Source organism: Corvus cornix, chromosome 3 (genome assembly GCF_000738735.6).
Source record: "Corvus cornix cornix isolate S_Up_H32 chromosome 3, ASM73873v5, whole genome shotgun sequence".
Classification (NCBI taxonomy): Eukaryota; Metazoa; Chordata; class Aves; order Passeriformes; family Corvidae; genus Corvus; species Corvus cornix.
In genome coordinates this window covers 68,390,069-68,403,832 of record NC_047056.1, presented here as the reverse complement: position 1 = coordinate 68,403,832, position 13,764 = coordinate 68,390,069, and the positions used below count along the sequence as shown (strand labels likewise).

Sequence of the window (13,764 nt, the reverse complement as noted above, 5' to 3'; positions counted from 1 at the left end):
TCCCTTCTGGCTGCTAGGAAGGAGTGGGGTGGAGGGGTGGAAGGGGCAAAAGGGCAAGTTTTTCCCCATTCTGCCCCACAGCTGCTGGGTGGGAGGTGATCTCTACTCTTACCTGTGGGGGGATCCCAGCAGCTCCTTTTCTTTCCCCCTATGGGAGGGGGAACTTCAGCGACTCCCACACTGCTGGTCCATTTGCTCAGTGCTCCCCGCGCTGCCTGATAGAGTGGAGCGCCGATCAGATGCCTACATTGCGAGAGCCGCCTGTAGGGCCATGAAGAGCCACATCCGGCTCTAGAGCCACAGGTTGAGTATCACTGGTCTAAACAAAGCCAAAAAGGTACAATAGAATAAGGGCCCCTGTTTGGATCCTAAAAGGATCAGATAAAACCACAAAAATAACCCTTAAGTAAAATATAAAACATACTGTCTTGCTTTTAACATTTTCTACTTGTAGCTATCCAGCAATTTGAGTAGGAAACTAAAGGCAGGTTTTCCTCTTTACACTTTTAGAACACTGCAGGAGCTTGTCCACAAGTACGCAAACGTGGATATTTTGCACACGTGTATGTTATCTGTGGTTTACAGCCCATGCAATAGTTCTTTGGAAGATATAAGCAGGAAAACTCCATATTTAATATGGCCATTCAACAAGACAAAATTTAATGAGATACACAGTAATATAGATACTCTATTACATTTGGCTTGCTACTGTTTGATTACTATGAAATAGCATTTTTGTAAAATATATTAAGAAAAAAGAAATAGGAACCTTGGCTTGAGAGTGTCCTGTCTCTATCAATCACTATAGCACCAGTGATTTCTTTTTTATCAGTATTTGGCAGTGCTGAGTCTGATGAGATGCAATAGAATAAAGCACAGATCGGATCAAACTCTGGGTCTGGTTCCAAATCTCGTCTTGTTCGAGCATGTAACTCCATACTGATGAGGGTAAGGTGTTGGACCTAGCAAAAAATAAACACAGTATGTTAGTTTGTTCTGCAGGTTTCTTAAAAAAAAAATTAAGAGAAGACTATCAGTGCAAATTAGGACAGTGCAGACATTTATATGGTGGTATTACATTGTAACTACAAGGTCCCACCTGAAAATTAACAGAAGTGATTAAACACACATCTCTGGATCTCACTTTTTTGCAAAAAACACCACCTTAGGAAAAAATATTATTAATCATTTAACACATTTTTATACTCAGTTATGAAAATTCAGCATGTGTTTCTGAGTACCATATTCTTCTACCAAAAGCAGAAAGTAAGACAAAAACCAGATAATGTTCAACTTCAACAATTGTAAATTCCTGCAGTGTTTTCAAACAGCTTTGTATATTGAGCTGAATCACATTTCTGAACTGATGAAGAACAAAGAAACACTCTTGGTTTTTCTTCTCCCTTCCCCCTCTCACCTGAGACAAGCATGAAGACTCTTACAGGAAGGTAGGGAGAATACCTAACTTTGCCTTCGCTTGCATTAAGGAACTTCCACATCATATTACCAAGAGCTTTTTCCAGAATGGTTTACATTAAGAAAATGCTAATCCCTATATACTGTCAAGTTTTAACTCTGCAATAAAGACAGTATTATTTTATACTGTTTCAATGCTATGTTGCTGCTCTGTTGTCTTGCCTAATATTGCTCATAATGTGGACTAATGGAGAGGTTGGACAGATGATGAAGGAAAAGTTAGAAGTATTTCTGTGTATGTAAGCTGCCCTAGGGGCAGCCTGATTTCCTCTAGATTTGCATGCTAAATCGCTACAAACATCACTGAAGTGAAATTTTACTATCAAAGCTCTATCTCAATTTCCCCCTGGTTTCTTGTGGCTTCTCCTATGTCCTCTACTCAGTGCTATCTCCCTATCTCCTGTATAAACTGGCCAACAGCTAAATGCAAGGCACAGATGTGGAGACCATCTAGGAGCACATATACACACACACTGCTTGCCCAGTCAGCAGCCAAACACAGCAGTACTGTATTTACATTGCTTCCCTTTCTCCAGCACTTTGATTCCTCTCCCCACACCTAACACTCATCTGCATTAAATATACAGAGACCTTCTTTGAGATAGGCACCATTTTGCTAAATGTAGTAGAAACTGCCCAACAGGTTCAGAAGGTAACAAGTAGAAATACCAGGAGGGTCTGACGGACTGCTGCCAGATGCCTTATTTCTTAAGGAAACAATCCATTAAAATTATGGTCAACTAATTTTTCAAGTAATGTTTTTATGCAAAACTTACTATTTATTTCTTCTGATTTTTCCCTTATTTTTATTTTTAAAGGGAGGATTACCATCTTCTCAACCAAAATACTGTGAAGTTTAGTTCAATACTGTTACCTGGACATCAAGCTGAAACTGATAGATCAACTACTTAAAAGTTGCAGACATCACACACTGATTAATTTTTAAGTCATGTAGGAACCCAGAAGAAAAAGATTTTTGATTTCTGCCAGTATAAAATTGGCCTGATAAACTACAATTTTATGAAGTGACATGAAACATTAAAGTTACCTCATGTAAAGATTTTGCTTCCTGCAGGTTTTCCACACTGACTTTAAAACCATAAGTATTATTTAAAGATGGTCCTTCAATCTGGGAAGTCTCTTTCTTCGGAGCACCGAGGGCAGCAAATTGATTCTTATCGGACAAGGGAAGAAAAAAGCACAGGATAATGAGAAAACACAGGTTGCTAAACTCATATGTAACACAAAATAATATGAAGTATTAAATACAAAATTATCAATGAAAATGCAAATGCTACACTACAAACTACTAAGAAGTCCCCAACTTTTTACTATGTCCTCGTTTAATTTTTCAACGTGCAAACAACAGTTGTATCTTTCTGCCTTCTAGAAATAATTTTAGTTCATAGCAAAGCAAGAGGCAGTTTGAAACACTTAGAAAACCTCCCAAACAACCAAAAACTTCCAGAACCCTACCAAAAAGCCCTGCCAGTCCCACACATACTGGCTTTCTTGCAATTCTGAGGATATGGAAACCAGCAATTCTCTATTCTCTCTTGAGCAACAACTTGTCAAAAACTCCTGTTTCAGTCATCACTTTTTAAGGCACTGAATTAAAGGTACATTAAGTACCCCTTTGAAATAGGTGAATACCAGTATACTGAGAAGAAAAAACTACTGGGTCACTCCAGTAATACACCTAGCCTGCCATTCTGTTTCCAACATGGGGAGCAGAAACACTGTTTAGGGAAAACAAGTCCAATCCCTTTCTCCTCTGTCAGCACACCACAAACTGACCTCCTTGTTTTCCAAAAATGTTTAGAACATTGTCTGAAAACTAATACACATTGAGACATAAATATACACAGGTCTGGGTATACATATATAAAAATGGGAAATCACACTAGAACTTAAAAAGGATGTTGTAACTCAAAGAGCAAAACAACATCTTTACACAGTGCCTCTTTAGTGTTTCATTAGTGTCTCACTACCCTAGAACAGCACCCTCAATTTCCAACTTACGCTCCCCCCAAATTAAACTCATAAATTTATTCCTAACTTTGAGTGTGCTCTGATTCTACAACAATTGTACCCTACCATTTAAAATGTATTTTCAAGATCTTAACAGCTAAAGACAAAAACAACAAAGAAGAAAGAATGGAAATGTGTATACGTGGTGTAATAAAAATACATCTGTACGGAAAATGTTAATTTACCTTCATTTGTGTTGTTAGAAGTACTCTTCGAAGACCATCAGTATTACTTCCTCTCTTGTGGCTCAATTTCTGAGCTTTTGGTTCTGTAAACGTATGAGTGAAAGACTCCTTAGCCTCAGTAGTATTGTCTAGGCATTAAACAACATGCAAGAAACAACAGAGGCATTTCCTTAACAGTACAAACAAATATTGCATATATAAGCAAATACAGCTTTATCCTTCATCAAAGCCAAAGCACAACTACTGCAATTTGGTATTTACGGACATTTAGGAACATATAGTACAAGGCCAGTAAGTTACAAAGCCTCACATCATTATCATCTTGAACACTGCAATGTTATTCACACTATATGTTGAGATTATTTTTGGAAAAATACAAGCAATATAGTCAACAAGATCAAAAAATCCCCCAAATAAATACCACTTTTAAATTAAGCTTTTAACCAGCACTTCAGAGTTCAGATACTAGAGACTGTTAGGAAGCAAATGGATGTTCTACTTCTAGACTTTTTCAATAATTCAGTAGTTACTTTAACAACAATGCACAGAACTTTTTCTTTCAAAAACTAGTTTTAAATATATTTCTGCAGAGATATAATTTTTTTCTTATTATGTCAAAAGAAATCTATTCAGATTTGTGTGTGTGTTATTAGAATCACTTAATGGATTTACCTGCAGATAAAGGAGTAAAACCAAGAACTTCAGGCATTCCATCTTGCTTTTTTCTCTGCACAATGGGTGTACTATGTAGGCAAATGGATTCAGAATTTCCCGGATCTTCATTAACTGGAAATGGAGATGTGTCAAAGGATGTCCTAATGTCCTCTTGGGTGCATGGAGAATTTTGTGCACTTCCAACAGGTACTACATCACTTCCTTCCATGGAAGACAAAATAATATCCGGATTTTTCCACTCTGTGTCTTCTAAACTGCACTGCTTGGGATCTGGAGATGCCACCTGCTGCCAAGGAGGAAGCACTGGAGAATCTGGTGAACTGTAATTGACATAATAATCTTCCTCCTCCTCCTCCTCCTCTTTATCATGTTCTGGAGCTGAAGTAGTGTGTGTCTTGCTTTCACATGAAGTTTTATTAGAGTCTATGTCATTTTTAGTATTTACAGAAGTTCCTATAGTGCTTATAGACTTATCACAGGTTTCCTTGGTTTGTGTTTTTGTATTTTCTGCCACAGAGGCAGGAGAGTTCTTTGTAGGCACAATAGGTCTTTCATCTTCCAGGCTAGACAAATTTAAATCTTTAGCTACTTTTATTACTTCTATAGATTTCTCTTCAGACAATACTGCAGAGCTGAAATTTTCATCTGCCTTTGCCAGCTCAGCAGGATGATTCTTAGGCAATTTCTTGAAATGTTCATACTCTTCTTTGGCATGAAGCCATATCTGAACTTGCTGTTGGCTTGGAGCACACTTGCATGGCATTATGACTATTTTTTTGTCTTCACTAGTTTTATGGCTATTACTTTCTCTTTTATTAACAGTAGAGTGACCATAATGAGGAGGAGATCCCGGTCTAGGACTTTCTGTCATTGCTGAAAATGCAGTCTTCCAGAGTCGTAGACCTTCTAATGAGAAGTCCCCCTCAAACTCAAGAAGGTCATTTGGAAGTCTGGTTTCCACTGTGAGAAGCCGCCCTCCAATCTCCCTGTGAAAAAAAGTAGTCTGAATTACTGTTTTACTCTAAACTTCACTGCAGGCAGTCCTCCAGATGATGGAAAACCAGAGTACTACTAACTAGTTTTCTCACTGTGCAATTCCCATAGACAGTATTTTTATTTTACAAACCATGAAGGCACATTCCTACTTACTACAACAATATACAAAAAAACCTTCAAAGTTCCATGAAAGAAAATGGGTATTTGGACTGGAAGCACAGTAATTTTCAACTTCAAATGTATGTATATCAGATGGGATCTTTCATGCATCCATGCCACATAACACCATAAAATTGTTTACAGGAAAAAATTAAAATTGAATATAATCACAATCATACGTAGACAGAAATGCATTCAACACAGTACCTTGGCTTTTCTGGGGCATCTGCAGGATTGCTGCAAAATGGTTCCTGATAAACTGTTTCTGCAAGATCATGATCCAGCAAAGTTGCCATGATTTCTTCACGACTGGGTGGGGACATGAGAGGCTTAAGAATGTGAGCAGTACGAGGTGTAAAGCTTCCATTCTTTGATTGTGAGGGAGAACTGGTTGATCTTGGCGAACTATCTGGAGTTGGAGTTAATGCTTCATTGTTTCTTGAAACATGTAATTCTAAATCCTCAGAAGCTGCATCCATAAGCTCACCATCAGGCGATGACAATAAAGATGTAAAAGAGGTATTAACTGAATCAAGTGGTTGACAGGGCTCAAAAGTGGTTTCTTTTCTAATGTGGCTTTGAATCCAGTCTGAGCAGGTTGGCTGAGAAAGGTTAAGAAATCTCTCTTTATTAACTGTATTTCTATTCAATTTGAATTTTTCATTTAAACAGACTTCAGTCTCTTGAGTACAAGAGGTATCGATAAAACTAGATCTAGAAGTAGAAGAATGAATGGTTTTCCTCCATTGACTATGGCAGTGGTTCTCACTATTATCTAGTGAGGTCTTCTCAAAAAGCTCAGGGCTCAGGGAACCAGACTGTATCCATTTATTTGTGCTTGAAGAATGTTGCTTTTCTTCCTCAGATTTTTGGTCATTATGACACAGAAAGTCATTTTCTGTTGTTTGTCCAGAACCAAGATCCTGAACTGCATCACTCAAGAATTTCTGGGGCAAATTTTGATCTGCTGGGACAAACTGGCTTGCAGAATAAAAACTGCAAAATCCACTTTGCCCTATAGTATTAATATCAAAGTTGTAATTGTGGTCTGGAGATAAACTGTCTTCAAGTGAGTAACAGCTTTCAAAACCAGGGTCTGAAAAAAAAATGGGGCTGTCATCAGATACAGAGTGATCAATGCGACTGGTAATCGGCTGGCTTGCAGACGCCATTTTTGAAAATTTTGCTGTTTTTTCTTTAGGTTTTGTGCTCCTGGGAGCACGAGATTTTCTTGATGATGTAACTGACCGTGACCTTTTGATGGCTTTATTCTGTTCAAGAGGGCATGGTATGCCCTTGCTCAGCTGTGGTTTGTCGGGCAACGGCTCCTGCGCAATACTGGCATTCTGAGCTTTCTGCTGTCTCTTTTGGAGCAACTCTTTCAAAACAGCAAGGCCAGACTGTCCTTCACCAAACGCTGATGGGGCCACTATATTCCTGTTTTTATACTGGGAGATGGGTTTTGGTTGCACTGTTGCTTCTGATGGAGGCCTTTGTTTTGTGGTTTCAGGTTTAAAATGTGACATATCCAAAAGAAATCCTCTCTGGTTTTGATCGCAATTTAACTGTTTCACTGGACTCTTCAAAGACGTTACAAAGCAGTTTTTAGGCAACTGAAGTGGCCCAGGGTTTTCCTCAGATGGCTTAAGAATAGAAGAACAAGGATCAGAATGCTTGGATGCCTCTGGTAAACAAAAAATCTGCTGTTGATTATTGTCTTTACAATGCAAATAGTTAGTGGCATGTAATTGATCCATCTTTGCTGTGTCCAGAGAGTCACAAGTTTCATTTAATTTCCCAGCTGGTGGCAAATATCTGACTTGCAAATTTTTTATCTCTTCCGCTTTTGGGGAAGTCTTATCTTTAGACATGTGCGCATTCTGTATTACGTGAGTTGAGTGATTAGATGGATCAAATATGTTTTGAATGAGAGCAGAATCCTTCATTCTAAATACAGCACTCTGAGTCCTGGACCTTTGAGAGCTCATTTTTGGTACTTCCCTTCCAGATGCCACAGGAGTAGATGCGAAAGATGAATGAGGGTCTTCCCGTGGAGCAGACAAACACTGTGCATCTACAGACTTATCAATTTCCATCAATGAGTGAAAACGGCCTGATGAATTACCTTGTGCATCAGCTGAAGGGAGCTGTGCTGATGGCAGATATCCAGCTGAATAGCCAGGAAGAGGACTGTCTTTGTGGTTGTGAAGTGGCTGAGAACAGAGAGAGTTGTAAGAAATCTCAGGCAGATCTTGATGTTTCAGCACAAACTTGACTTCTGCAGTAGAGCGACCATTTCCTTTTTCATCTTTAAATACAATGCGTTTTCTTGAGGACGCTTTTTCAGCTGTTTTTTGTTTTGTTCTAGGTTTCTTCTTTCCATCATCTGGTGTTTTATTGGCCTGATTAATCTTTTTCTTTTTCTTGGTAGATACAGTGGGGCTGGCAAATTTCTTTTTACATTTCTTAACCTGAGTTTTTGCTCGACTAGTTTTTCCTACACTAGTATTAACAGTCTTGCTGTTGTAGATATTGGGCCCCCTACTAAATAAAGCTTCTCTGTCCAGGTTGGTCAAAATTTCTTCTGCTTTTGGATCAGTGGGAGACCAGCAGCGAGGTGGAGATGTGTTTATTGGGCTTGTGCTTCTCTCAGAAAGAAAACCTAACTTAGACATAACATCACTATAGTTATAGTCACAGTCTTCAGCTTCAGCGCTGTAGGAGGGCGAAGGAGGAGAAAGAATTGTATGAGTCCTTTTTCTGAAAGATAAAGTTCTTTTAATATTTGTACTACCTGTTTTTTGTGGTTTTCCAGCTTTTTTCTTGGTTGACTTATGTTTTGCTTTCCTTTTGTGACTTTTCTTTGGTGTTAGTGGATAAATAGGATATTTGGTTGCAGGAGAGTCAGGAACTTTTGGCCAAAAGTCCTTTAAAGGTGCAAGCTTTTTATATAAATTCATCTTTTCCTCTGTGAGTACTACTCTTTCCTCACTAGAATCTACTTTCCCCAATTTAACAAGCATATTTTTTCTCCCTCTAAATCTATTGATGATAATATATTTAATAATAACAGGTGGCAATTTTTTAGAAAGTTTTCTACGCTTTCTAGACTTCTGAGACCCATCCAAACTTTCAACACTTTCTATCGGTTGAGGTAGATTAATTTTTGAGTTGTGTGCGACAAAGCTCGATTCACTGTCTTCAGTCTCATAATTTACCTTCCGTTTTGTTCGGAGCGTGTACTTATTCCCACACAGTCCAAATGACTGCTCAGTTTCAAGAGATCCATCTGCAAACTGGCAGTCAGTGTAATTAGCAGTACTTGTAGGCATTTTGTTTTCAAAAGCCTCAAGAGGAACTTGAACTAAGTCACTAGGTAAAGCACTATCCTTATCAGGAATGTTACTACAAGCATTACCTTGTGTATAGCAGCTTTCCTTCATGGATGCAACATCATTTACACTTGCAGGCTCCTGACGATTGATAAAACTATGCTTCTTTTTATTCAGTTTCAACCTGGACTGTTTGTTGCCTTGCTGTAATTTATATGTCACAGGAGCTAACTTCTGTGGCCGACTGAGACAATTAGAAAGAACAACACTAGGAAAGAACATATAATGTGCTGCTTGTTGACTGAGGCTTGGCTTTTCTGCCTTGTGCTCCTGAAATTCTTCATACCTAATTTTAAGCTTATTAAGGCCACCTTCATCAGTGTTATTTTCAAGTGAATGTACCACAGTTCGACTGCCTCCTGAACAAGATACCAATTCACCATTTTCTGTAGCTGTTGCTGGAAAATAACTATTTATACTTGCACTGCTGGATTTTTCATTTACTTCAGAGGACATTTTACCTTTGGAGTGGCTCATATCAGAAAAGTTATATAAGTTTTTATTCAACATGTTGTCACCAATATGGCGGCCCACATGCATAAAAGAGACATCCTTTTCAGCCTTTCTAATGCTAATGTACTTCCTACTAGGTATTGGTCTGTTCACTGATGAAATATCATCTTCATAGTCAAAAATATTATTTCCACATGAAGGAACTTGGAGAGTATCTTTCTTGTTACTCTCTTTGTGAGAGTTTTCTGCATGGGTACTATTGCTGAATGGAGTTGGGTACTTCGCTGAGTAAGTGCTTTCTTTTGTAAGAGAATGGACTGAAAGTTCAGGTCTTGTTTCTGTGTTTGGTTGTGAGAGGTCTTCTACAAAATCTTCATTATTCAAAACATGGTTAGAAAGGGCACTTGTGTGTTTACACTGAAAAGTAATTTTAGCAGAAGATGGGGGTTCTAGTGTAGCAGCATCTTTGTGAAAGATTGAGGTCTTAACAGACATTTTGCTTGTTGCAATGACGGAGGAGTGAGTTCGAGAACTTTCATTATTCAAAGGATTGTCTGAAATGGAAGACAAGCAATTTTATTCTAGTTTCCCTGTAAGAAAATAACCTAAGCCAGTAAAAATTTTAATAGTATTTTTCTGAAAGCCTTCCCATCCAAACAAGAAACAAAACTCTTGCAAATCACATTACATTTATAATCATGACAACTAAAGACCCTGACTACATGAGTCGCTTTATCAAAATCACATCATCAGTACATTTGTCTCAGGCATTTTGCTGGTAATTCCTCAATGGCAGACTTGCATACAATTGTCAAAGATTTCATGCTGACTTTCTGAAAGAAGGCTTCACAATCACTTTCAGATGACTAAATACAAACAGATTGATTTCTAGAAAAGGTTGTACCCTGCTTTGTCCCTGAGAAGTATGTGTACTCATTGGCTCTGAAAAACAAAAAACTTACCTAAATAACCTTCCTCCTGCAGAAAAGTCATTGCACAGAAAGCTAAAGTAGTATATCTTACAACATGGCAAGGGCTTTGTATGAACTGTGCTGGGCACTAAACATGGGTAGTTTCTGGCACTTTTATAAAGCAGAGCAATACAGCACCCACCCAGGTGTTCATGCAAGAAGCTTGCACCAGTTAGTTAGATCCTGGATTCATATCCATGTATTAATGTTCCCACATAAATCTGAGACCAGCAGGGGCTGTGGTAACTTGTCCTGTGCAGACTCATCACATGGTATGTGATGATTTTCATCTCTCTCAGTGATACTTTCAACCACATTCGTTGCAGGATACGTATGGACAGGGAAGTGGTAACAAATTAACAAGTGTGTGCTCGCTCATAACCTCGCTGAACCACAAGCAACTTGAGAGAGGTTTTACCACTGCAAAGAGGCAGCTACCACAGAGCACCTGGCACACAGAATTTGTTCATGTGTCTACCTCTTTAGCTGAAATGTTGAAGGGGGATAGGAGTTATGAAATATGCTGTATGACCTGGAAGCATGTGCTACACACTGATGTACTAGACTGGGGATCCTTTGGGCCTTTACTGTAAATCTCAACCAATTTGGGGATTACCTTAGATTCATCCTGCTTCATCTTAGCAATTTATTTGCTGGTCATTGAGAAAAATAAAGCAAGTCCCAATCTGTTTCTAATAACATTTTCTAATGCATACACAGAGTCCCTGATCTGTGAAACACAGCTGGGAGATGCTGCCTATTATTCTTTGAGGGTAGGAGTCCACAGAAAGAATGAAGATGATTAACTGAAAACTCAGAAAATGCAAGTTTGGCAGCGTCAACAAACACCTGGAAAATACCTGGCTATTCAGATATAAAAACTGCAAAAATACTTGTCAGTCAGATCATACGAACACAGATTCGTGTGTGGATAGGCATTTTCTAATTTAGAGGACCTGGACTGAGATCTGTTTAGAATTTACTGTATCTTCTATTATAAGAAATCAGTGTAAAAGTTCACAGTAATAAACTTTCTAAGCTGACGTTCTGCATGTGACATTTCACATACTTAAAATATGCTAAAATTTAAACAATTATTTAAGATACAGTCTCATTATCCAGCAACATCTCTTATTACAACAAATTAGAAAGTATGGCAAATAAAGAAATCCCAATCGTGTATTTGACAAAAGCAAATCATATTAGCAGTACATCAAACCATGTATTAATCCTACCATTATACCTATAAAAGCAAAGGAAAAAGCAAACTATGTTTTAAACACTGAATACAAAAGAACAGCTGTGGTTGTCTATATAATAAGATCATATAGCTCACTTTCTCAACTGAACATTATAATGTGACATGCAAATTTTCTAATGAAACAAATAATATTATTTATATATTTGCCTAACCTCAAAGTGTGCATTCTGTTGACTAATGCTATTTGACCAAAGACAGCATATTATAAAGATGGCAGAAGATCTCTACAGATTAATTTATTTTTTACAGATTTTGAAAGGCAGTTCCTTCTGCATCAGCTTTGCTGCTGCATAGTTTTAACTATTGCAATCCCAAATGTGAACATGCAATCTGCAGAATGAAACACAGGCCCAAACAAAGCCTCACTATATTTTAGCATGCGTGGCAAATACTTGCAAAAAATCACCTAAATTTACACAGTAATACCTTTATTATTTACAATTATCCTAGGAGTATAAATGATCCTACAGAATCATTACTTTAAATACCATATTTGTTTTTTTCCATAAAACTAATTAAACTATGTCCTATTTTGGATCATTGATACAATAAGAAAAACAGATTCTGGCCATCAATAGGGCATTGAGATTAAAATACAGTCGTTTTTTAAGGAAGATGTTAAGGATCTGCTTCTGAAATCTGTTGAGAACTTTTCCTTCCAATTGAAACAAGGACTGAAAATGGCCAGCACTTTTGAGAATTAGCAATTTCATGTGAAAATGAACTACGACTCAACTTCTAAAGCTGATTTTCTATTTACTTACCACCATTTTCATCTGCAGTTCCATCTAACTGAGGTATTGAAAGATTAGTTAGGAGCATATTGTTACCACTCCACTCCATTTCTTCCTCTGAAGATGAATCCTCTTCTGTTGAACTTCGATGCATATTTTTGCCAGCTGACCTGGAGGAAAGTGAAGGAACTAATTGATGCACAATACTTCTATTAGAAAACACCATGAGCCACAAGGAACATGAAAATCAATGGGATATGGTGCTATGTAGTTGTATAATTTGGGGGAGCAAAAGGAAACAAACAAAAGTTTTGTCACATTTCTGAGAAATTCAAAATATTATTCAATGTTACTATTTTAAGAGGCAACAGTTGTAGCCAACCATTTTAAACAGCAGCATTCACTAACCTAAGAAGATACAGAGAAGGCATTTAGATGCTTAATTTTAGTTCAATTTTACTGAGATTTTTCATTGCTTCAAAGTGCTTGAAATTTGAAGACTAAACCAACTGTGCAAAATTACTTCAGTTTAGCTGTTAGCAAACAGCTAAACTGAAGTTTTTGTGGGTTTTTTTTGTTAAGAAATCTTTATTGTATTATAACAATTATCTCTTGGCAGGCGTAACTAAATCACGACCAAACTATGTTTCATTTTACCTCTCACTGAATATTCTGAAGCAGCTGTTGTTAATACTTAAGCTGCTCTAACTAAGTTAACTGTTCTACACTGCCATGTTTACAGTCATAAATTCACTGGGAAAAAAAAAGAAGTGAATCTACAAAGAAAAGCTTCTATGACTTTTTCATGTTTTTAAGGTGGCATGCTTTATATGGGCATGGGGGAAGGAAGAATATAATAGAAAACCACAAAAAACCCAAATCCTTCAGTAGATTATAACTGTACAAGCACTTAGGAATTTGATTTCTTCTTTTTTAAAATAAAGTGTGAGATGGACAAAAATTTTAACAGAAATAAGGTATTCTGTGGCTACAAGAAAGAAATCCAGATACATATTAAGGAACTGAGCTTTGGGGTTTTTTAATTTGTCTGTTGTTCGTTTAAGTTTGTGTAATACCTTAAAAGGCATAAATACAAGGAAAATCCACAATAACCTAAATACAGTTTACTTTTGCAGAACTCTTTTATGACTGGAGTTAGACCAGCATGAATTATATGTATGGTACCAGCCCAGACATCTGAATGTCAGCACTGAGCTAATTTAGATCGGGACAGATTTGTTAGTTCAAAAACAATAGGCTCAAATGTAACCACAATTTCCACTCAGGTCTGGAAGCACGACTTGGAAAATCAAGTAACAAACACAACTAGGTACACTCTCCATGATCTAAGTGAGCTTAGTTGTCCCTGTTCTATGTTTCCAAAACATGGAAAAGTACAGCATAAAGCAATCAGCTCTATATGCAAATTAG

The 13,764-nt window shown here is 37.5% G+C and overlaps 1 protein-coding gene across 2 annotated transcripts in view; it reads right to left on the bottom strand.

The window, feature by feature from the left end:
* REV3L (REV3 like, DNA directed polymerase zeta catalytic subunit) overlaps positions 1 to 13,764 on the bottom strand; it is a 118,948-nt gene that overhangs the window by 35,267 nt on the left and 69,917 nt on the right. The window contains exons 12-17 of one of the 2 annotated variants that reach the window (XM_039568093.1): positions 12,364 to 12,503; positions 5,730 to 9,921; positions 4,365 to 5,353; positions 3,693 to 3,820; positions 2,525 to 2,650; positions 770 to 962 (exon numbers count right to left, since the gene is read on the bottom strand). In XM_039568093.1, coding sequence (XP_039424027.1) covers positions 770 to 962; positions 2,525 to 2,650; positions 3,693 to 3,820; positions 4,365 to 5,353; positions 5,730 to 9,921; positions 12,364 to 12,503 — 5,768 coding nt within the window. The remainder of the gene's footprint in view (positions 1 to 769; positions 963 to 2,524; positions 2,651 to 3,692; positions 3,821 to 4,364; positions 5,354 to 5,729; positions 9,922 to 12,363; positions 12,504 to 13,764) is intronic. The other variant, XM_039568094.1, reaches the window with a different exon arrangement.